We start from the raw sequence: 23,574 nt of genomic DNA, 5'->3' as shown, positions 1-23,574 counted from the left end.
TGGCCTCACCTCCTAACACGGTCACCTTAGGGGGCAGGAGGTCAACGTGTGGATTTTGGGGGGATGCCAGCACTCAGCCTGTAGCACGGCCCCGGCCAGGCCTGCTGTAGGGGCGCCCTAGCGGCTGCATCCCTGCTCTTGGTTTTGGATCGTGGCCTCAGCAGCTCTCGGCAAGCAGCTTCTTTGAAAATCCCCCATCTAGTTCTTCTAGCTCTTACGGACGGAGGGTCGTGTGGTCTACCAAGTCCGCCGATGCCCGTGGTCTACGCGCCAGGGCGGACAGGTGGGCAGGTGCCCTGCAGTAAAGCCGAGAGCGACGGCCGCCTCGGTCAGCGCTTGCTGAGCTCACACGTCAGAGCTGCTCGCCTGCGATCTGTTCAGTGCTCCACCTTTGCAAAATACTTGGCTTCTTTTAACGATGACAGGCCTGTAAGAGTTTGTGGGGATGCGGGATTAGGACCTAGCGTGTGTGAGGCCCTGGCTACGTGAAGCCAGCTGCGTCGCCAGTGGGGTGGGGGTGAGGGGCAGGCGGTGGGACCCGAGAGGGGTTGGAGGAGAGAAACGGCAGCCTTTGGGAGGGGGTGAGCGTGAGCAGAGCTGATCCCGAGAAGCCAGGAGTCCAGAATCCCCGAGGCCCTGTTGTGTGGCGTGAGCACCGGGCCAGGGCAGGGTGTGTGTGTGTGTGTGTGTGTCCGCGCCCGCACGCACGTGCACACATGCACACGTGAATCCCCCCATCGACTGCTCGCTAATCACACATCTGTGCAGGTGGGCTTGGCATCCGACAGACGGGGTTAAATCCCGATTCCACCATTGAGTGACTATGTGGCTTGGTCCTTGGGGCCTCGGTTTTCCCTCCTACAAAGTGGGGGCAGTGGGTTTGTGAAAATCACGCAGCTTGATGAACGTGACGCACACACAGTGAATGCCTGACAAAGTGGCTCCTAATTACGACAGCGGCAATTCCGCGACTCCTTGGATTTCGCGCGCCCCCAGTGCAGGCTGGCCACACAACAGGGCAGGGTCGGCCTTCTCTCCACCTGCAGGGGTGCCGGCCCTTCCTACCCCTTCCCCTGCCCGGCACGGGAGATGGGACAGGTGCCCGGCGCCCCCCGACACCCGCTTCAGTGTCTCCTCTGAGCAGACAGCCGCGTCCCCTTTGGGATTTTGCTTGTTTTTCATGCTTGAAACTCAGCCTCGGCCTCAGACCCGCGGAGGTGTTTACGGGCTGGCACCATGCGGTCCAACCACAGTGCAGAGGGCAGAGCGGGGGCCCCGACTCCCCTGTCTTCCTCTCTCCGTGTGCCCCCATGTTCACGTCCTCAAGGTGTTCCCGAGGACGCTGTGCTGGGCGCCCGGAGGACGTGTGCATAAGTCATGGAGGGTAAGTCCTCGTCAAGGACACGGACGTGTTGCTGCCACGGAGCCACGGACAGGCATTCCCTTTCAGTTCGTTCCCCAGAGTGCAGTCCCTCCCGTCAGACCCCACAGAGAGGAGCAAAGACCTCCCCCCTCCCTGTTCTCTCCGCACCCCAGGGGACGCGGAGCAGGATGTGATGCTGACCACGAAGGCCCCCAAGGCCACGGTGGGGGGCCTGAGCCCCTCCAAGGGCTACACCGCGCAGATCTTCCGGCTTACTGGCTCAGGGACCACCCTGCTGGCTCAGAGGGAGTTTGTGAGTAAGTCCGTCACCCCGCCCCTGGAGCCCAGCCGCAGAGCCTGCGCGTGGGGAGGAGCGGGACCCTGGCCCTGCTCTGGCTGGAGCTGTGGCTCCCCGGTAGCCCCCGGGCTCTGCTCCCACCTGGGGGGCGGTCCTGACAGCCCCTCGTCCCTCTCTGCAGTAGAGGAGCTGAAGAGGCCCCTGGGGGCAGCCCCGGAGCCCACGCCCTCCCACGTGGGGAGCCCAGCCCCGGAGCCCCCAGTCGCCTCGTCCCCGAGCCAAGACCCGCCCACTCTTGGCGGCTCCAGGTGGGATGAGGGTAAGTCGCTGGGGGAGGGAGCAACCTTCATGGGGCTCTGTTCATGGGGCGGGGCGCTTCCTCCCGGGGGACCCCACATTCCAGCTTGACCTGGAGCGTGCCGGCCGCTCTCCTGGCTTCACGCAGATCAGGGGGCACAGGTCACCGCTGGGGGTGCACATGGGCCCCAGTGTGCCTTGCTTCCTGCCCGCGTGCGGCGGGTACGAGCTGACACACAGCCGTGTCCCCCCAGGACTGCTCGGTGAGGAGCGGCACCCGCCCAGGGGCCCCGGGGGCAAGGCCCCTTCTCAGCCCACCAAAGACCTGGAGAGGCAGAGCCACCCCAGGGCCCCCGAGGGAAAGACCGAGAAGCCAGGTGAGCAACCAGGGCGCCGGCCCCTGCCTGCTCCCAGGTGGCTGTTCCCGTGTGACCCAGGGCAGGGCAGACAGCTGGGGCATTTTTGGTGGGCCCGTGAGGCCCTGTAGGCGGGACTGTGTCCCCCATTAGAGGGGGGTCTCCTTGTACTTCCCCTACCCGGGAGTCTTCACGAGGGGTCTGTCACGGGGTGGGGGGGTGGGCGCTCAGCCCGGAGGACTTGTCTGTGCGGGCTCTCAGGAAGCCCCCGACCCAGGCAGTGGCTCCGTCGTCTCCGGAGAGCTCCTAGGTCATGGGACAAGCCAGTGAGACCTCAGCCCAGAGCTGCCAGCCATGCTGACCCCCACCCGCCCCGGTGGGCACCCCCTTGGCCCGCCCCCACGTGGGCAACTGCACACGGGGACCGGCACTGCCGAGGCCGCCCGAGCACCCGGGCGTCTCACTAACCCTCTCTGGGGGTGCTTGGGGGGCCAACACAGGGACCGACGTTCACGTAGGGACTTGGTCACCCCCCTCACTCCAGCCAGAGCCCCGTGGCCCCTCCCCCTCAGTCGGCCCCAGGGAAGGAGATCCTAGGGGGCTGGAGCTGGCCCGGAGCAGCTGGGGGGGTAGCCCTCTGGTGTTGTGGGCCTGGCCCAGCTCCTCAACACCCTCCCTCCCCCCCAGCCAGCCCCCAGTTCCGCTGCACACCCCCTACGCCTGTGGACATGATCTTCCTGGTGGACGGGTCCTGGAGTATCGGCCACAGCCACTTCCAGCAGGTCAAAGATTTCCTGGCCAGCGTCATCGAGCCCTTTGACATCGGGCCCGATAAAGTCCAAGTCGGTGGGTACCGGCCCCTTGCCTGCCTCGTGGCCCTGCCCCCCCTCCCCCGGGGTGTCCCCACAAGTCCTACCAGCATGCAGGGGACGCCCAGCTCTGAGGAACTGGAAGTCAGGGCAGAGGCCCAGAGCCTCTTGGGGAAACAGGAGAGCCCCACCAGTGGGTCTCACCCGTAGCTGACAGGCTGACCCCGCCAGGCCAGGCAGGGGCGTCCCCACAGGGGCATGTGGGGATCCCCACAGGGGCAGGTGGGACAGCCAGGTTGGGGGGGTTCCCCACAGGGGCAGGTGGGACAGCTGGCTCCTCGGGGCACGTTCTGGTGACCTCTCAGTGTGGAACAGGGGGGCCTCCCTGGCGTCCTGGCGAGGCTGCGCGTGGGGCCTCCGCTCACCCGCCCTGCCCCCGCTGCAGGCCTGACTCAGTACAGTGGAGACCCCCAGACTGAGTGGGATCTCAGCACCTTCGGCGCCAAGGAGGACGTGCTGGCCGCTGTCCGCAGCCTCCGCTACAAAGGGGGAAACACGTTCACAGGTCTGCCTGGGCCCCCGGCGGCCCCACCCCGGGGGTTTCTGTTTTCGGGTCTCCGTCCCGCGGGTCAGCCTCCCAGATTTGGAAACTTGCACGCTGATCCAGCCAAGTGCTATGTGGGCGCTGAGCCTGAGTCACACCTTTGTAAAAAGCAAATGTCTCCTTGCTGACCTTTGATGAAAACGGGGGTTGCCGTCTCCCACGGGCAGACCCTGGGTCTCGCGGTGCTTTGAGGGAAGGGGGTGGTCCCTGCCTCTGGGTGCCCCTCCCCGTGGAGGGGCCAGGACTGACTCAGCGGGCACTGTGCTGGGGTCAGCGGCCGGTGGGGTGGCACCGGGCAGGGAGGGCACCAGGAGGGGCGCCTGGGGCCACATGCCCTTTACCACCGCTGTGCCCAAGGCCTGGCCCTGTCACACGTGCTGGAGCAGAACCTGCGGCCGGGGGCGGGGCCCCGTCCAGAGGCGGCCACGGTGGTGATTCTGGTGACGGACGGCAAGTCCCAAGATGATGCCCGTGCCGCTGGCCGTGCCCTCAAGGACCAGGGTGTTGACATCTTTGCTGTGGGTGAGTGGCCCTTGGCCCCCCGCTGGAGTTCCCACGGCGTGGCAGCCCCGGCCGCAGGGTCAGTTTGCACCCCTACTTGTCCACCCGGGCTGGAGGTCTCGTGGCGCCCGTGCCACAGGGAGGACAGTCCCTGCTTGAGGAGCTGCACACCCGTGGGCGCTCAAGGGGGCGTGCAGACATGGGGCTCCCGGTTTGCACACCCTGTGTGCATCTGCCCCGCTGCGTGTGCTCCGTGCTCTGTGCCACGGGCGCCCACACCCCTAGTGACCTCGTTCTGCTCGCGCCACCGGTCAGTTATCACCTCTGTCCCTCGAGAAAGGAACTGCGGGTGCGGGGGACTCCTGGGGGCAGTGGGCCTCCTTGGTGCCCCAGTCCCCCTCATGCAGGTGTGTCCCAAGCCCTAGGTTCACGGGAAGGTCTGGGGGTTTGTGGGACTCTGAGGAAAGCACGCTGGCCTCCCTCCCGGCCCCAGACCCTATAGAGACCCAGGCAAGCAGGGCACAGCCCGCAAGGGGCCTCCGGGGGTCCAGCCCCACCCGCAGCAGCGCCCAGCTGCAGTCTCTCGGGGGGCCTGGCAGGTGACCCGGCTCTGGGGCCCGCAGGATCTTGGGTACGGGGCTTGGGAAGGCCCCTCGAACTGCGAGGCGACTCAGGCAAGGGGCCCGGCGGTCTCGGCTGTAAGATGGGGCAACGGCGCCTGGTGGGCGGGGCCGGGGCATCCTCACCGCCGTACCCTGTGAACAGGCGTGAAGAACGCGGACGAGGCCGAGTTACAGCTCCTGGCGTCCCGGCCGCTGGACATCACCGTCCACAACGTGCAGGACTTTCCCCAGCTGGGCACCTTGGCCGGCTTGCTCAGCCGCCTCATCTGCCAGAAAGTCCAGGGCAGGAGCAGGGCCCCGGGGTGAGCGGCGGGTGGCGGTGGCAGGGCAGGGCCCCCCTGGCCGGCTGCAGCCCTGCCCGGCCCTGCCCGCCCGCTTCGGGCAAAGGGGCAGGGCGGTTGCGGCCCCTCTGGGGTACGCCCCGCACTCCCTGTCTCCTCGGGTCTCGGGGCTCTGAGGGTGTCTGCGGCCGGGACGACACCTGCCCCTCCCGGAAGTGCCTGCCAGGGAGGGCAGGGGGAGCTGATAACGCAGGCTGCCCGCTGGGCTGTGGGCCACTCTCCCCCCTGTCCCACAGTTGCATCGACAGCGGGCAGCCCCTCCTCCCCGGACACCCTCTTCACTCCCACCGGCCTGGTCGTGACCCAGGTGACCTCCTCCAGCGTCCACCTGTCCTGGACTCCAGCCCCCCAGCTGCCCCTCAAGTATCGGATCGTGTGGCAGCCTTCCAGGGGTGGCGCCCCCAGGGAGGTGAGACGCGGCCCCAGTCAGGGCCACACGTCACACGGCCATCACGGAGAAAGCGTGGCAAGGGTGGTCCCGCCAGACCTGCAGCGGCCACGGAGCCGGAGCCCCGAGGGCAGGCTCGGGTGGCCGGGGGCAGAAGGTGGAGCGCGTGGGGTGCTTTGATGGCCGCCCGGTGGCCGGGGCCGGGGGTGCGGCCGTGTGGGAAGCGAGGACTGACCACGGCCCCCACCGGAGCTGACTGTCTCCCTGCCCTGCACCCGCCGCACCCCCTACACCCGCCCCCTGCGTGCGCCCCCTGCGCCTACCCCCTGTGGCCATCCCCTGCCCTGCACCCCCTGCTCCCACCCCCTACACCCACCCCCTGCGCCCCCTGCGTGCGCCCCCTGCGCCTACCCCCTGTGGCCATCCCCTGCCCTGCACCCCCTGCTCCCACCCCCTACACCCACCCCCTGCGCCCCCTGCGTGCGCCCCCTGCGCCTACCCCCTGTGGCCATCCCCTGCCCTGCACCCCCTGCTCCCACCCCCTACACCCACCCCCTGCGCCCCCTGCGTGCGCCCCCTGCGCCTACCCCCTGTGGCCATCCCCTGCCCTGCACCCCCTGCTCCCACCCCCTACACCCACCCCCTGCGCCCCCTGCGTGCGCCCCCTGCGCCTACCCCCTGTGGCCATCCCCTGCCCTGCACCCCCTGCTCCCACCCCCTACACCCACCCCCTGCGCCCCCTGCGTACGCCCCCTGCGCCTACCCCCTGTGCCCCCTGTGCCCGCCCCCTGCGCCTACCCCCTGCGCCCACCCCCGGCTCCACTGAGGCTCCTGTTGTAGGTTGTGGTGGAGGGGCCCGCCTCGTCCACGGAGCTTCACAACCTGACGGCCGGCACGCAGTACTTGGTGTCTGTGCTCCCTGTCCTCCGGGCTGGGTTCGGAGAGGGCCTGAGGCGCCTCGTGACCACAGGTGGGTGGGGTGGAGCCGGCCGGGCTTGGGGCTCGGGGGCTACCCTACCTGCAGCCTCCCCTTGGAGCCTCATACCAGCAAGGGCGATGCCGTGGGCAGGCCCGGCCTCAGCCCAGTCTCTGGGCCTCTCTGACCCTCAGTGTCTTCTTCTGAGCTGCTCAGACCTTTTAAGGAGCTCCCGTCCTACCTGGCCGGCCATGAGCCCCCTTTAACAGCTTTATTGGGAAACGAATCGCATGTCGTGCAACTCCCAAGTGTGAGACTCCTCGGTTGTTTGTCTGGCCTCTGAGGGTCACCACAGTCCACTGTAGAACGTTGTCCTCACCTGCAAGAAGTTGTGTGCCCCTGGCCGTTGCCCCCAGTCCCCCAGCTCCTGGTGACTCCAGTCTGCTTTCTGCCTCCATGGATTGGCCATTTCTGGACCTTCTGTGTCGGTGGGACCATTCAGCGCAGGGCGTCTTTAAGGGGTTGCTAACCTAGGGGCCCTGGCCTCCCCACCCTCAGGGCAGGTAGCCTTAAACAGAAACACACCAGGCGGCTGTGATTCCCCAGAGCTGTGAGCTGGAGACTCGGCCCAAAGTGAAATGTGGGGACAGACAGAATGGTCTGTGGGCCTTTCTTCCCACCTGCCTCCGGCGGCCCCGTCGCAAGGTCTGCGCTGACCCAGCCCCGCGGTTATTCTAGCGAGGGGCCTCCTTTTCGCGTGCGCGCTTCCTGGAAAGTGCTGCTCTCTTCCTTTCTGCCTTCCCCCAGCGCCCCTGCCTCCGCCCCAGGCGCTGGCCCTGGCCGCAGTGACACCCAGGACCATCCGCCTCACCTGGCAGCCGTCGGCCGGGGCCACACGGTACCTGGTGCGGTGCCTGTCGGCCTCCGCCAAGGGCCAAGAGGAGGGGAGAGAGGTTCGAGGCCAGCCGGAAGGGGAGGCGGAGGAGGGTGCCCGGGGCTGGGGGCAGGTGGGGTGGGGAGGGTGGCGGGCAAGGGCCAGCATGAGCACCACGTCCCCGCAGGTGCGGGTGGGGCAGCCCGAGGTGCTGCTGGACGGCCTGGAGCCCGGCAGGGACTATGATGTCTGGGTACAGAGCCTGCAAGGGGCCGAAGCCAGCGAGGCTCGGGGCATCCGCGCCAGGACCTGTGAGTGCCCGTCCACCGGGCAAATGCCCCACTCTGGCTCCCCCCAGCCTTCCACCAGGTGGGGGACCGCAGACCCCTCTGGTGGCCCCAGCAGCCCTAGCCCCTGCCCACCCACCCTGATACACTTGGGGACAGGGTGCTGGCTGGTCCCTGAGGCCTCGACGTGCTCTGCAGCCACCCTCGCGCCCCCCGGACACCTCAGCTTCTCGGATGTGAGTCACGACTCAGCCCGTGTTTCCTGGGAGGGCGTCTCGAAGCCCGTGCGTCTGTTCAGGATCAGCTTTGCCTCCAGTGACGGCAGCCATTCAGGGGAGGTGAGAGCAGCACCTGCCCAGGGGCCCTTGGGGGGCGTGGTGTCCAGCGGGAATGAGGTGAACAGGGTAGGGGGGGGACCCAGCACCCTCAGCACCCCCACCCCCACATTCACGGTTGTTGGGTGTTGTTGGGCCCCCGGGCGCCAGCCTTGGCCTGCTGAGGAGCGGCACGGACCATGTCCACCTGGGGGCCAGTCCGCAGGGGTGGGGGGAGACCGGTGGGAGGCCAGGAATTGGACCCATACACCTAAATGACACCCGTGACGAGGTGTGCAGGGTTCGTGCTGTCCTGACAGGCTGGCTGGACTCTCTAGGGGTGGGGGGGCAGGGGGGGAGGCCCCGGGAGGCCCCACGTGTGCTGGGCTCCCCACTCCCAGTGCACACTCACTCCCCCACTCGGGGCCGTCATGGGCCGTCCCGCTGGCAGGTCCCAGGCCGGGGTCTCCTCCCTGGCAGGGGCAGTTGGCTCCAGGCCTCCACCCACGTGCCTCACAGGTGGAGGCTCCCGGCAACGCCACCTCGGCCACCGTGGGCCCTCTGTCCTCCTCCACTGCGTATTCTGTCCGCGTCACCTGCCTCTACCCCGGGGGCAGTTCCTCCGTGCTGACCGGCCGCCTGACTACGCGTGAGTGGCCTGCGGTTGCCTGGGGCCCCCAGGCCGCTCCACACCTCCACCCGACGGATGGTTCACAGCAACACATAGCTGCCCTGCGCGGTGCTGAGCCGGGGGCACACGTGCCTGGACAGGTGTGATGACGGGGTGTAGGGCCCTCGAGGGCACGACTCCGGGCACCTCTAGAACAAGGGCTCGTGCCCAGCCTGCAGCCGGGTCCTGGGCAAAGGGGGAAAATGTGGGCATGGCTGCTGGGTGGGGTCTGGGGATCCCCTCTGCCCCCCATGGGGCAGTCACCCCCAGGCGTGGTCCTGCATCGGTGAAATCTCCTTCCCGGGTGCCCAAGGATGTTTCTGATGAGTCTTGAGGGGCAGGGGTGCAGAGGCCACCTCCTCACGGCTTCTGCTTCTCCAGGCCCCGTCCCCCCAGCCTCAGTCTCCCTGCCCCGTCTTCCAGGGAAAGTCCCCAGCCCGAGCCAGCTCTCGGTGACAGAGCTCCCTGGGGACGAGGTTCGACTGGAGTGGACGGCCGCAGCGGCTTCCGGCGTCCTTGTGTACCAGATCAAGTGGACGCCCCTGGGAGACGGGAAGGCCCACGAGGTGTGGGCCGGGGAGAGGAGGACCATCTCCCAAAGCCGGGCTCCGGGAGGGCTCAGAACCTCGTGCTTCGTCCCGGGGACGGCTGCCTGCCCGCGGCCTGTGAGCCGAGCCCCAGGGAGAGGACACCTCTTCGCGGGACGGACGCCTGTCCCTCCTCTCCACAGATCTCTGTCCCAGGGCACCGGGACGTGGCAGTCCTGCCTGGCCTACGAAGCCACTTGGAGTATGAGATCACCATCCTGGCCTACTACAGGGATGGGGCCCGCAGCGACCCGGTGTCCCTCCGCTACACCCCCCGTAGGTGACCGCCGCTCTGCCCCCCAGCCGTGCAAGGAGCAGGAGCAGCCCAGAGGGACCCTGGACCCTCCCAGCTCCAGGGGCCCAGGGCCTTGAGCTCCAGAGCCATTGACCGGCAGCTCCCTGAGTCCCCCAACCCTCTGGCCTGACCACTTGGGTCCACGGGCTCCCCCCTGAGCCCTCCAGGAAGGTGTTCAGGGGCAGCCAAAGTTTCGGGTTACCTGGTATGACAGAGTGCTCAGGACTGTCCTGGAGCTGACCTGGTGCCCAGTGGTCCCGTCTGCGCCGCAGGACGTGGTGGGAGGGTGGGGGCAGGGGGAGCAGGGACAGACCCCCGCGGGGCATGCCGGCCATCCTCCAGCCCCGGCCTGAGCCCCCAGGGTGGCGCCTGCCTCACAGCGCACCGGAGCCCGCCCTCTGACCTGGCCCTGGCGTCCAAGTCACCCGACAGCCTGCAAGTCAGCTGGACACCTCCGAGCGGCCACGTCCTCCACTACCGGCTCACCTACCTGCCAGCCTCGGGCTCAGGGCCCGAGAAGTCGGTGGGTCTCGGACTAGCAGGGAGGCCACGGCCCATCGAGCGCCCCCGGGTCCCGGGGGAGACACAGCCGCCCTGTGTGTTGAGGGCGGTCGCCCCTCTGTGACGGATGCAGACAAGCGAGAGCAGAGACGCTCCGGAGGGGGCAGCTTAGGTGACCGTGTCCCCCCGCCCCACCCCAGATCTCTGTTCCAGGACTCAGCAATCACGTGACGCTCCCCAACCTGCTGGCAGCCAGCAAGTACAGGGTCCTGGTCTCCGCGGTCTATGGAGCGGGGGAGAGCAGGACTGTGTCTGCCATAGGCCACACGGGTGAGTGGGCACCAAGACCCCCAGGCCCCAGTCGGGCCCCCGACCCTCACACCCAGCCAGGCCCCAGCCAGGACCCCAGACGCGTCCAGGCCCCAGCCAGGACCCCAGACCCAGCCAGGCCCCAGCCAGGCCCCCGACCGTCACACCCAACCAGGCCCCAGCCAGGACCCCAACCCTCACACCCAGCCAGGCCCCAGCCAGGACCCCAGACGCGTCCAGGCCCCAGCCAGGACCCCAGACCCAGCCAGGCCCCAGCCAGGCCCCCGACCGTCACACCCAACCAGGCCCCAGCCAGGACCCCAACCCTCACACCCAGCCAGGCCCCAGCCAGGACCCCAGACGCGTCCAGGCCCCAGCCAGGACCCCAGACCCAGCCAGGCCCCAGCCAGGACCCCAGACGCGTCCAGGCCCCAGCCAGGACCCCAGACCCAGCCAGGCCCCAGCCAGGCCCCCGACCGTCACACCCAACCAGGCCCCAGCCAGGACCCCAACCCTCACACCCAGCCAGGCCCCAGCCAGGACCCCAGACGCGTCCAGGCCCCAGCCAGGACCCCAGACCCAGCCAGGCCCCAGCCAGGACCCCAACCCTCACACCCAGCCAGGCCCCAGCCAGGACCCCAGACGCGTCCAGGCCCCAGCCAGGACCCCAGACCCAGCCAGGCCCCAGCCAGGCCCCCGACCCTCACACCCAACCAGGCTCCAGCCAGGACCCCAACCCTCACACCCAGCCAGGCCCCAGCCAGGACCCCAGACGCGGCCAGGCCCCAGCAAGGACCCCAGACCCGGCCAGGCCCCAGCCAGGACCCCAGACCCGGCCAGGCCTCAGCCAGGACCCCAGACCCGGCCAGGCCCCAGCCAGGACCCCGACCCTCACACCCAGCCAGGCCCCAGCCAGGACCCCAACCCTCACACCCAGCCAAACCCCAGCCAAGACCCCAGACCCAGCCAGGCCTCAGCCAGGACCCCAGACCCAGCCAGGCCCCAGCCAGGACCCCAGACCCAGCCAGGCCCCAGCCAGGACCCCAGACCCAGCCAGGCCCCAGCCAGGACCCCAGACCCAGCCAGGCCCCAGACCCTCACACCCAGCCAGGCCCCAGCCAGGACCCCAGACCCAGCCAGGCCCCAGACCCTCACACCCAGCCAGGCCCCAGCCAGGCCCCCGACCCTCACACCCAGCCAGGCCCCTGGGAGCCTAGAACCCGTGGGCCTCCTTACTGGAGTCCTGCCCCAGGCTGTGCCGAGCACTGCCGAACTAACAGAAGGACAATCAGGGTTCTCATGGAACCTGCCCCCATTGGACAGCGCAAACACCAACCCAGGGGTTAGGACCATGCCGGTCAATGCAATGCATGCAGGCTGATGTGGCTGGGGGCTCCTGGTTGGAACCTTGCCAGCAATGCTCAAAGCTGGGGAACGGGCTCATAATTGTCCCATCTCTGCGTCTGGGGTGCAGGCAGCGTCCAGCCCGGCAGGAGTCCCGGGCAAGCTGGCTGTACCTCATAGACAGGGCAGGCGAGGGGCCCGGGCTGGCCTCCCTCGATGCACGGAGTACAGGGATGTGGCCTCAGTCGGCCCTGGGGGATGGCCACCCACAGGCAGGACCAGCTGAGGACACCGGGTCACACACTGCAGAGCAGAGGGCCCACTGAGGCCACTCAGCTGGGCCACTCCAGTCTCCCTCTGTGTCCCCTCCGTAGGGCCATCTAGTTTTGGCTTGAATGCCTCTGGGGATGGGGGTCTCCCTACTCAGTGGTGCCTTTACTGGCTCGTGAACAACTTCTAACCACCCACTGTGCCCCTGGCAGCGGAGGAACTCTGCACAGCCAGGGACCTGGCCGGTGTGTCCCTGGGTCAGCGTGTCCCCAGGTCGAGGTGTCCCCAGGTCGGCATGACCCCAGGCGGCATGTCCCCAGGTCAGCCTGTCCCCAGGTTGGCATGTCCCCCAGTCGTGTCCCCAGGTCGGCATGTCCCCAAGTCAGCCTGTCCCCAAGTTGGCATGTCCCCCAGTCGAGGTGTCCCCAGGTCGGCATGACCCCAGGTCGGCATGTCCCCAGGTCGGCATGTCCCCAGGTTGGCATGTCCCCCAGTTGAGGTGTCCCCAGGTCGGTGTGTCCGTCTCCCTGGCCCTGCCACCTGGGGCACATCGGGTGGCCAGTACCCTCAGGGTTTGGTGCCCAGTGGGAGCACCCCTGGGTGCGTGCTGTCTTGCAGGGGGTGGAAGTGAGGTCCCCGAGGGAGCGGGACATCATGTCCATCCTTCCCTGAGGCGTGGAGACTGTAGGCTAAAGACCAGAATCTCCAGGGCATCTGTGGACTTCAGGGCAGGGCGCTCCCCAGGTGGCGCGGGGCCCCGTGCCAGCCTGGCCCTGACTGACTCCTTGTTGCCTCCCAGCAGCCTGCCCCGCCCTCAGCCCAGATGGCTCCCTCTCAGGTAGGCCTGCCCTTGTGTGACAGCTGACCCTCCACACCCCCCACCTGTCCCCCCCCTCCTCTCACAACCGTCTGAGGAGGGTGGCCTGGGACCCCACCCGCCACGAAGGGGCAGTGACAAGAAACAAGGTCCTGTGGTCGTTGGAGGCCCCAGTCTCACCTGTGCAGGGGAGAGTGGGGATGAGGCTGGCCAGAGCTTTATTCCTGCCTCACCATCGAGGTTGCTGAGGCCTGTCCACGGTCACAGCTGGGACACGGCAGGACAGACGAAGCCCTGGGTCCTGTGTGGCCTCCTCGAGGCTCTCTGCTGACTCGAGCCGGGTGAGGGGCCGAGCACGGGGCTCACACAGCATCTTTAGTGCTTCGTGGGTCTGAGACGCTCCCAGACTCGGGGCCGACGTGAGAGCCACCCGTGGTCAGGCACAGGCGTGCAGAGCGGGGGCGGTGGAGGCCTGTGTCTCCAGGGCCGAGCGTCCCTCGGGGGCCACCATGAGCTGCGAGGCGGGGCCACTCCTGGCGGGGCGCTGAGGCTTCTCTGTCCTGCCCCCGCTCCTGCCCCAGGCCTGTGGCCGCGCTGAGCACCCAGCAAATAAGATTTCCCCTTCACTTTGTGCCCTTAGCGTCACAGAAGGTGCAGACGCTGGGAGCCCGCCGGGCCGGGGCGGGCGGTTTGACCCACCCCTGTGCACCCTCGCCTCTGCCGGGAGGTCGGGGGCTGTGCACCAGAGGGGGAGGCCAGCGGGTGGGCGCCCCGAGTACGCGTCCACCTGTGGGCCCCCTGATCACCTTCCTCCCATTGATGGGCGTCCTGTCTTTGCGTCTCCTCTCCTCTCCCCTGACTCCTGCTGCCTTCTCTTTGCATCCTGCCCCTCCGGCCCTCACCTTTCGTCTCTGATCGTCCCCTGGTGCTGCTGCCTGTCCCAGGCTTTGACCTCATGGCGGCCTTTGGTCTGGTGGAAAAGGAGTATGCGTCCATCCGCGGCGTCGCCATGGAGCCCTCGGCATTCGGCCGCGCCAGGACCTTCACACTCTTCAAGGATGCCCAGCTGACGCGCCGGGCCAGGTGGGAGGACGGGGGACAGACCGCGGCCCGAGATGGGGGGCAGCTGCACAGTGGGGGTGGGTCCTGGGGAGGTCCTGCCGCTCGGTCCCCCGGAGCCAACCAGGCGGACGTCCCCCCCCCCCCCCCCCCCGCCTCCCGGCGAGCAGGGTTTTCCAACTGAACAAATCTTGCATGGGTAGAATGAGGCCACGAGTGGGTCCTGTTCCGTGTGGCCCAGGCATCGATCAGACTTGCAGACTTCCGCACAGTGGCCCCCATTTGTCTCCTTGGGAAGCCCTGCCTCCCGTGTGGGCTCCGGTCAGGCAGATGCCTGGTTTTAGCAAGCAGCTGCTATGTGAGCACGAAAAAGGCCGCGTGATTCCTGACGTCTAACAGCCGCCCTCCCCTGCTTGTGGAGAGATCTTGAATCAAAATCGCAACTGTGACACACACGGCAAAACCTCTTCTTAAGTTAGAATGTTGTAAATCATCAACGCAGTCGTGTGCTTTGTAATGGAAATTTGAAAAATACAAAATAGATAATTTTGCAAAACTTGGCCGACGCTGCTAAGATTCAGGGCTTTCTCCCCAGTCCGGCGGGCACAGCAGGTGCAGTAGGCACGGCCGCGGCCTCACCCCTGAACTCATGGCTTCCCTGTGCCACCCAGGCCCCGATCTGTTCCTGTGTTAACTTCTCCTTTAGGCGGCATACGAGTTTCACGTTTTGTGGGTGGCCGAAGCCTGGCTTTTCCTCCCATCCAAGCTCTAGTGTGGGGCTCGAGCCCGAGGCTTACGCTCCGACTCTCAGAGCAAACCCTCCCTGGATGCCACCACTGTTGTTAATCACTGTGGGGGCAGCTCTCCTGTGATTTACCCCTTTTCTGCAAATGACAGCCTTGTCCCAGGGCCCTCACGCTGGGCGCTTCATGTTTGTCTGCCCTCTGGAGCTCACAGCCCAAGAGGTGGGGGCAGATGTTTCTGCTGGGGTGGCCCCCACTCCAGATGTGATCATCCACCCCAGGTGAGGTCACCCAGCACCTGTGCCCCCCGCCCACATGATCGCTGCCACAAATGGGGCTCTGGGCTCCTAAGTGTAGAAAGGGTCCCTCCCTGTAACGGGATCAGGAAGACTCCCCAAGAAAGTGGCAAACAAGTAAGGGCAGGGAGACAATGGGGAAAGGAAGCGCACTCAAGAAGAAGGAACAGCCTGTGCCAAGGCCCTGGGGTCAGTTTACTTAAAGAACCTCAGGAATGGGCAGGGCTGGGTCTTTGGGGCTCTTGGTTATCCTAAGAGCAAATGAAGGGCAAAGAACAAGGCTGGAGGCCTCTAGGAACAGTTTCACTGGGTGATCACACCCTGTTCCCTGCCCTCCCCAGCCCTCAGCATGCCCTGGGAGCCCCAGCACTGGCACAAAACCCCTCTGAGCACTCCCCTCCCAACAAGCTCAGGTCAGTGGGAGCGACTCCTGAGGGCAGGGCTTCCTGTGGGCTCCTGACCCCGGGGAACGGGCCCAGAGACCCTCCTGCTGAACCTCCTTGACCTGCCTCCTCTCCACCCACGCAGAGACCCTGGAGAATGGGGTCTTGGCGGACCCTGCCCGGGATTGTCGTGAACACTGGCTGTGGCCGGGCCTTCCATCCCGGCCGGGCCTCAGGGCGCAGGGGGCTGCGGGCTGCGTCCTCAGGGCCCGTCTTGTTGAGCCCCCACCAGCCCAGGGGCACTTCTGTCCCTTGTATACCCCTTGTTACTGCTGGGGAACGGAGACAGGAGGGGCCCAGCGCCGTCACAGCACCCTCTCTGCAGTCTGTGCATGGCGGGACCCCGTCTCCTCCCAGGCCTGCAGCGGCCCCCGCCTGTGTCCCAACAGTGATGTCCACCTGGCCGCCCTCCCACCGGAACACACGGTTGTCTTCCTCCTGCGTCTGCTGCCCGAGACACCCCGCGAGACCTTTGCGCTGTGGCAGATGACGGCCGAGCACTCCCAGCCCGTCCTGGGGGTCTTGCTGGACGGTCAGTCCAGAGGCAGGGCGGTGGGCCCAGGGCTGTGGGTCCTGAGAAACCCTGCCTCCAGGCCAGGCCAGGGGCCGCCGTCACCGGGAGGCAGGAGTCCCAAACAGGGGCCGTGTCTGTAGCTCGGGTCCCCAAGGCTTGGGGTGCATTTGACTTTGCATGCTGCCGTGTCGTGGGGCTGTCCTGTTCTGTTTGGGGGGGTCTCACATGTCCCTCACCCCTCCCCTGCAGCCGGCAGGAAGTCTCTGACCTACTTCAACCACGACCCCAGGGCCACCTTGCAAGAGGTCACCTTTGACCTGCCCGAAGTGAGGAGGATATTCTTTGGAAGCTTCCACAAGGTGCTGGAAGTTTCCCGAAAGACCGAAGTGCATGTCCTCTAAGACCGTCCGCTGCCCCCCACTCCCTCCCACTTTCCTCGAAAGTCATCTTGTCCTGTCCAAGCCTCTGTCCCTCTGATCCCCTCTATGACAGATGTCTTACTTTGGGTCAGAGAGCATCCCAACCCTTCCCGGGTCCCAGGAATCCCTGGGAGGGGTCTGCAACACGTGTAGTTTGCTCCGTTATACAAAGGGGAAACTGAGGCCCAGTGAGGGGGTGTCCCATTCGACCCAGGATGGAGTCAGGATCCTGACCCCCAGGTAAATGGGCTCTTTCTTCCCCATCTGGCCTGGCCTTGCGGGCACAGATGGGTGCTCACCCCCGCCGGGGCTGCAGGGGGAACCCCTGGTGGTGTCTCTCTGGCAGGTGCATGTGGCTGTGGGCCGCTCCAAGGTCAGGCTCTATGTGGACTGCCGGAAGGTGGCTGAGAGGCCCATGGGGGAGGCAGGCAGCCCACCTGTTACTGGCTTCGTCATGCTGGGACGGTTGGCCAAGGCCCGCGGGCCCCGGAGCAGTTCAGCCACGGTGAGCATGGGCTTCGTCCTGCTGCACCGGGCTGGAGGGGGGGCCACAGAGACCACAACCGTATCTGGCTGACCCTGCTTTGCATTATAGTTCCAGCTCCAGACGCTGCAGATCGTGTGCAATGACTCCTGGGCGGAGGAAGACATGTGCTGTGAGCTCCCTGCGTCGGTAGGTGGGCCAGTGCCTGCCAAGGGCGCAGAGTCTGGGGGTAGACAGGAGGCGCATCGGCACGGCACCAGGAGAAAGCAGGGCAGCCTTCCTGGAGGAGGTGGCCTCTGGTCAGAGCCAGAGCCCTGGGCAGCTGAATGCAAGAGACCCCGGAGGCCAAGGCAGGCTGGAGTGCGTCAGGAAGCCGCCAGCTGCGGGGGTGGCCACTGCTGTGTACTCGGGGGCCACTTCCCTTCTCTGTGGGCGCAGGTGGGGTGTAGACAGCTGGCCAGGAAGGAAGGGGCTCATCCAGCAAAGCCAGAGGGACTGCCAGAGACTCGGGCAGCCTCCGCACCATGAAGATGTGGGTGGGCAGGGTTCCTCACACTGTACCCACACGGGGCTTGGGCATGCTGGGGATTGGGAGGGACTGGGAGAGGGCCCGTGCAGGGCAGCCAGCAGCAATGTGGGGGGGGGAGGGAGGGCACCGGGGACCAACTCCCCGCCCCTCACTCCCAGCCTCCCCGGCGTCCTGGAACCCAGCTGTCTGGCTGTCCGAGCTCTAGGTCAGGAACAGGGGGGGTTCCACTTAATGAGTGGGGTCTCCTTCCTCCCAGAAGGATGGAGAGACCTGCCCTGCCTTCTCTTCCTCTTGTGCCTGTTCCTCGCAGACCCCGGGGCCCCCGGGGCCCCAGGGACCTCCGGTGAGTCCATCATCGGCTCCCCGGGTGACCTGGGCTCCTGGCAAAGCCCGCTGTCCCCTCACTCACACCGCCGAGCAGCCGAGCCAGCCTGCGCCAAGATGGGATGTTCTCACGAGCCCCCCAGCGGCCCCATCCCCCCGCCTCGTGAGACCCCTCCCAGCCAGCCTCTCCTTCCCTCTGCTTCCCTCCCCTGAGCCAGCCCTGTGGGGCGGGGGGGGCGGGGGGGGGGGCGGGGGGGGCCCAGTCAGTCTGCGGCACCGTGCTGGTGGTGGCCGGTGGGTGCGATGTGGCCTGGCAGTGAGTCGCGGCCATGTGGGCGGCCTCCGTCCCAGGTGCTCTGGATGTGGGACCCCCACCGTGGGGCGGGGCCCGCACCCCTGCCAGCCCCGAGGCTCCGGGGCCCGTGTGGCGGGAGCGTCGCTCAAGCGCACGGGCTCTGGCCTGGCCGTCCACGGACCGCACCGGGCAGGGGCCGCAATTTGAACGGAGACCTGCCAGAACTGGTCTGGTGTACCCGGCGGCTGTGGGCGGTGGGGGGCGGCGGGGAGGGCGGGCTAGGCCTGGCCCTGGAAGACCCCTCCCCTCCCCCACCTGAACTGGGGGACTGTAGTCCCCGGGGGGCAGTGCTGCGGGGCCCTCGGGTGGGCGCCGCGGAAGCTCAGCCCGGTCTGTGTCCTGGTAGGGCCTCCCCGGAAGGAACGGAGTCCCAGGAGAACAGGGCATCCCAGGCCCCAGGGTGAGTTGTGGGGGGTCCTGTGGGGCCGGAGGGTGGAGCCCCACAGCCAGAAGCCAAGTGCCCTCCCCAGTGAGGGGCCAGTTTCCCACCCCCGACCCCAGAAATCGCGAACGTCATTGACCTTGAGCAATCTGACAGGTGAAGTGTGTTGGCATTTCTCCTACAGGAGCTCCAACACCCTGTGGGAGTTGCTGGAATTTGCTGGAGTTTTCCCCTTGACAAATGTCCTTGGAATCCTTGCCGCTGGGTTATTTTTCGTATTAATTCTTGGGAGCACTCGACAGATTATGGACGTTAGCCACGTGTCTGTGATCTGCGTTGTGACCGGTTTGCCCCCCGCTGGTGTGGAGCTGGCGCGGGGACAGATAGGTTTTGTTGTGTGACAGTCACCTCTGGGTGTTCCTGTTTATTAGGAGATTTAGAAAATCAAGGGTGGATATTAAGATCTGTTGCTGCCTCAGCTGGACACAGCCAAATAATTCCTTTTCCTGGAGCTCTTAGTTTGGCGAATGATTTTAGCGCATTCCTGACACTGAACTCTTCCTGTACCCGTTAAACTGAGTACTTGTCACCCGTTCGTGTGCTGCAGGGTTCTGTTTGCTGACGTTTTACTTAGGATTTTCTCATTGATATTCAGACATGAGAATGTCTGCAGTTTTCTTTAGGGAGTTTGGTACACTTATATGCTAAATTCACAAAAATTCTTTGAAAGCATTGATTTTGCCCTGGAATCTCAAACGGTGGAAGGAGAGTTTGTCCCTGGCCCTTAGGGATCCGGCGGCACACTCCAGCGAGGACGGAGCCTAGTGCTGGGCGTCAGAGCTCTGACTGGCCTGTCCAGGTTGGCTCTGCCACAGGGCTTTCTGTACCCCTCCCGGTCAGGAAGGGAGAACGTGGTCACTGGCTCTGTGACCTGGAGAAGTGGCCGGGGTCAGTCCCCGGCTGTCAAGCAGGTCCCAGCGGGACCCCTCCCGGGGTGGGCGGTGAGGCAAGGGCATCTCTGTAGGGCTGGGTCTGGCTGCCACGGTCAGCTGGAGGGCCAGGGGGGCCACTGAGGGCAGGGTGGAGGCCTTCTTAGCCCCTCCCTCGCCTGTGTCTGCAGGGAGAGCCCGGGCCACCTGGACAGACGGGACCTGAGGGTCCTGGGGGTCAGCAGGGGTCGCCAGGGACCCAGGGCCGAACCGTGCAGGGGCCTGTGGTAGGTGCTGCCCCCCCTCCCCCTCCCCCCGGCTGCCTCCCCCCTCCTCTGGGACAGATTGAGTCCCTTTCCTCTCCAGGGTCCGCCAGGGGTCAAAGGAGAGAAGGGGGACCACGGAGCCCCGGGCTTGCAGGTAGTGGGATCAGACACCCTCCGGGTGTGTGGGCAGGGAGGGCACGGGCTGGGGACCTGGGTCTCCGGGATGGGGCCTCAGCCTGGCCAGCTGTCTCTGTTCCTTCTAGGGCCATCCTGGTCACCAGGGCCCTCCCGGGAAGGTCGGCCTCCAGGGACCTAAGGTGGGAGAGAAGCCTGTGGTGGGGGGGTGGGGCGGTGGGGGGGGGGTGGATCTCAGATAGAGACTGTGGGGGCAGGGGCCTCCCCAGCGGGGAGGGGAGGGTGGTCACTGCCAGGAGCTGGGGGCAGGCCCTGAGCTTGGCTGGCCTTGCCCCCTGCTCACAGGTGTGGGTCCCTGGGTGCTGGGTTCTGTCCGTGGGGGTGACGTGGGCCACCGCGGGAGGGGCGTGTGGGAGCGCCAGGCCACCCCCTGCCCTAGCCTGCCCTGTCCTCTGTCTTCAGGGAATGAGGGGTCTGGAGGGGAGTGCTGGCCTGCCTGGACCTCCGGGCCCGAGGGTAGGTCCTCCTGAGAGGCTCCCCCCAGTTCCTAGGGCTGAACAGGTCAGAGCCTGCCCAGTGGCTGCAGCCCCCGCCCCCGCAGGTGACCTGGGGACGCCTCTCTCTCCTGGGCTGGAACCTGGTGGGGCTCCGCAGGGCGCGCGAGTGCCCAGGGGCGGCTCCAAGCGAGGGTCTTCCTCCCCTCCGCTGGGCAGGTCGGAAACGCCACGTTAGCACGGCCCCAGTCACCGTCAGTCCGCGTGGCAGGAAAGTGCCCGGGCTCCCGGGTAGGCCGAGGGAGGGGGGACGCGTGAGGCTGGCGGCGGGGAAATGACCGGGGCCGTCTTCTCCTTCTCCGCGGCCTCGCTCAGAGGCACCTCCCCTCCCCAGCCTGTGGTTCCGGGGTCTGTGCTGGGCTCAGTGCTGGGGAGCTGTCCCTGGGGTGGGGGGTGACAGTGGTCACACTCGGGACGGCCAGTGCCAAGTGGGGTGGGGTGGGAGGGCCTCTGCCCTGGGTACGCAGCCTGGACAAGCTCTGAGGCAGGTGAGGAGGCCCGGCCTGGCCTACAGGAGGCAGGGACCCAGTCCGCAGGGAGCCAAGGCGGGAGGGAGGAGGACCCACGTCCTCCGGGGGGGGGGGGGGCTGTGGACACACCCTCTGCACCCCTGCAGGGCTTCCAGGGCACGGCGGGGGCCAGGGGCTCCGGAGGGCAGAGAGGACTCCCGGGGCCTGTGGGGCTCACGGTAAGTCCCCTTCCCACCTGCCGGCCAGCCGCTCAGCAAAGATGGGAGGCGGGGGAGCGAATTTGAGTAAATGCCTCCTTCCCGCCCAGTCAGGGCCACTTTGGGAGCTTCGGTTTGGAACTGATCTGCAGCGGAGGAAGCCCGAGATGGGACCAGCCAGGGAACAGGGCGGGCCTGGGGGCCCCAGGGTGTGGGGCAGGCCTGGTCCCACAGCTAGGCAAGGGCTCAGCTGGGAGGTGGAGGAAGGCAGGCCCCGGGCAGGCCCAGCTGGCGTCCGGGCCCGTGTCCCAGCTGCGGGGGACTCTGCGTTGCCAGCTCCCTAGAGTCAGGAGCGGCGGCCCCCAGCATGCAGCCCTCACCCGGCCCGGGACAGCGTCCAGGCGGGTTGACTTCTCTGTGCTGACCCGCTTTTCTCCTCTTCCTCTATTTCAGGGGCTGCCGGGGCCCAAAGGGGAGCGAGGAGAGAAGGTGAGTGAGGCCCCTGTCCAGGCTCCAGGCGCTCCCTGGGGGGTGTGCGGGAGGCACCGGCCCCCACGCCGCTGGGCACGGCGCTTGGCCACACGGCCCATCTGCCCTGCAGGGGGAGCCACAGTCCCTGGCCACCATCTACCAGCTCCTGAACCAGGCCTGCGAGTCTGCCATCCAGAGTGAGTGGTGCGGCCTCCTCGCGAGGGCGCCAGAGCCCCCCACCCCCACCCCCACCCCCGTGCGGCCTCTGTCTCACCCCAGCCGGGCCGAAAGGGACCGCGGGCACTGGCCATGCCCCAGTGAATCCGGGGGGAAGTGAGCGGGGAGTCCCCCTGCCCCACGCCCCGCCCTGCTGACACCCCTCCACCCCTATCCCCAGCTCACGTGCTGAAGTTCCACCATGAGAGCGCCAGGCCCCCCAGGCCCATCTTGCAGGCCCTCGGACACCCCAGCTCTCACGGTGAGGCCTGGCTCCCTGGAAGAGGAGGACGAGACGGCCCCCACCCTGAGGACGGAGGTACTGACCCCCTTGCGGGGGGTGTGGGGGCAACTGCAGCTCCCTCCCAGTACCCGGCTGGGAGTTCCGTGTGGCCCCGGCATCCCCTGCACCCTCCCTGGGCCAGGGTGCGGAGGCAGGGCCCCTGAGCCCACACAGAGGTCGCTAAGGCAGGACTGGACGCGGCCTGGTTTCCCCGGGGTCCTCAGAGGGCCCCCTTCCCCCCTTCCTCCCGGGAAGCCCAAGATTAGGGCCACCTCCTGCCCTGCCGTCCCCTGCCTCCTGTCCTTCCCACGTGCTCCCTCTCTCCTTGCTCTGATGCAGCAGGAGGCTTGGTCTAATGACCTTGTCACGCGTTCCTCCATCCGACTGGGGCCGTGGCGCTGGTCGCGGCTCAGGCGCCGAGATGGATGGGAGGCTGATCAGGGGAGACAGAGCTCGTGGGCCTGGATGGGGTGGGGCTGTGGTGCCGCCCCATGGGCAGGACCGCGGGGTCCTGCCTCACCCCCTGGGCTGGGCGTTGGGAGGGGAGAGGGGCTCCCCTGCGGGAAGCCCTGCCCCCCACGGTCCGTCAGAGTGCCCCAGACACTGCCTTTGGGATAAATACCCTTCTTTGTGCCCAGCCTCGTGGACAAGGCTGTAAGTGCCGTCACAAGGCCCCCCTCAGTTAACCTTGGCCACTGACCCAACGACACGTGCCTGCTTGGGGTCGGGTGCCCACCTCCCCTCAGTCAGAACAGGGTCCCTGAGAAGGGAGACCGTTACCACACGCACCCCGGTTCCAGCACACCCCCTTCCGCTCAGGTGAGCCCGGCGCCCTTGGTCAGAGGAGCAGCCCTCGGCTGAAAGGGAGTGAGCCTCCCGGACCCCTGGGGGGAACGGGTGAGCCCCCCACCTTCGGGGAGGAGGAGCTCCCGGGGGGCTGCTGGGAGGTGGGGGTGCAGCACGGACAGATGGCTCAGGAGCTGGTGAAGCGGCTTGGGATAGAACACGAGTGGGGGTTCCTGGGCCTTGGGGGGCCCAGCAAACCTGGAGACACGTGGAGGGGAGCCAGGAGAGCCCAGGGAGGCCCCAGTCAGGGGTTAGCAGGGCAGGAGGGTGGATCGGGTGGGCGAAAGGATCAGGGCCGGGGGCACCTGGCGGCAGCATCCTGGGGAAAGGTTCGTGCCCGGGGCTCGTGGCCCGGCTGGATGCACGGGGACCCTGGGGGCTCGGGTCCTCGGTGCCAGGTGGGCGGGGCTGCTGCCGTCCGGCTGGCTGCCGCCTCCCTCAGACTGTTCACCCTCTCTCCTGCCAGGACGGCCCCCGTGCTGCCCGGAGTGACCCTGCCCTTCCCTGGACCCTGCAGGAGGAGCCTGGAAAGCGAGTCCCGGGAGGGGCCTGGAGGCAGAAGGTGGGGGTGGGGGGCCTTCCCTCTGTACTGTTTCCACACTCAGATAAAGTGCAGCGTGCTCAGCAAGGGAGCGGCCTGCTCACTGCAGGGAGGGGTGTCCCTGGGACCCGGAGTCCGTCCCTGCCCAGTCAAGTCCAAGTCGCCCCACCTCCACCCTCAGAGAGACAAGCTGCCATCCTTCCGTGGCTTCAAGGACCACCCCCCCCGCTGCCCCTGCAGCCTCCTGTGACCTTGTGATTCAGTGCCCCGGCACCCCCACAGTCCAGGCCCTGCCCAGGACGGGGTTTCTCAGCCGCATTGAGTAACCCGGGGGGGCTTGGAGATCGGTGCCCA

General features: G+C 67.1%; 1 protein-coding gene across 1 annotated transcript in view; it reads left to right on the top strand.

Moving 5' to 3' along the window:
• The window catches only part of COL20A1 (collagen type XX alpha 1 chain), a 29,623-nt gene extending 6,452 nt beyond the window's left edge, over positions 1–23,171 (top strand). Inside the window, 36 exon segments of the mRNA XM_047069685.1 lie at positions 1,537–1,680; positions 1,843–1,980; positions 2,213–2,335; positions 3,002–3,160; positions 3,569–3,688; positions 4,085–4,249; positions 4,994–5,164; positions 5,429–5,601; positions 6,421–6,550; positions 7,304–7,449; positions 7,558–7,681; positions 7,856–7,995; positions 8,491–8,620; positions 9,065–9,207; positions 9,372–9,504; positions 9,904–10,046; positions 10,225–10,354; positions 12,747–12,785; positions 13,709–13,847; positions 15,204–15,275; positions 15,695–15,837; positions 16,069–16,178; positions 16,585–16,743; positions 16,834–16,911; positions 17,508–17,594; positions 18,277–18,330; positions 19,433–19,528; positions 19,608–19,661; positions 19,771–19,824; positions 20,105–20,203; positions 20,813–20,884; positions 21,317–21,352; positions 21,465–21,531; positions 21,732–21,869; positions 22,653–22,730; positions 23,146–23,171. Of these exon segments, the coding sequence (XP_046925641.1) occupies positions 1,537–1,680; positions 1,843–1,980; positions 2,213–2,335; positions 3,002–3,160; positions 3,569–3,688; positions 4,085–4,249; positions 4,994–5,164; positions 5,429–5,601; positions 6,421–6,550; positions 7,304–7,449; positions 7,558–7,681; positions 7,856–7,995; positions 8,491–8,620; positions 9,065–9,207; positions 9,372–9,504; positions 9,904–10,046; positions 10,225–10,354; positions 12,747–12,785; positions 13,709–13,847; positions 15,204–15,275; positions 15,695–15,837; positions 16,069–16,178; positions 16,585–16,743; positions 16,834–16,911; positions 17,508–17,594; positions 18,277–18,330; positions 19,433–19,528; positions 19,608–19,661; positions 19,771–19,824; positions 20,105–20,203; positions 20,813–20,884; positions 21,317–21,352; positions 21,465–21,531; positions 21,732–21,869; positions 22,653–22,730; positions 23,146–23,171 (4,013 nt within the window).
• Positions 23,172–23,574: the final 403 nt, after the last annotated feature.

The sequence above is a fragment of the Lynx rufus genome, unplaced genomic scaffold (genome assembly GCF_022079265.1).
Source record: "Lynx rufus isolate CCGP_SWC_20201006 ecotype Redwood Valley unplaced genomic scaffold, mLynRuf1.p SCAF_8, whole genome shotgun sequence".
NCBI lineage: Eukaryota > Metazoa > Chordata > Mammalia > Carnivora > Felidae > Lynx > Lynx rufus.
The sequence above is the reverse complement of the archived record's forward strand: the minus strand, read 5'-3'. Positions and strand labels throughout refer to the sequence as shown.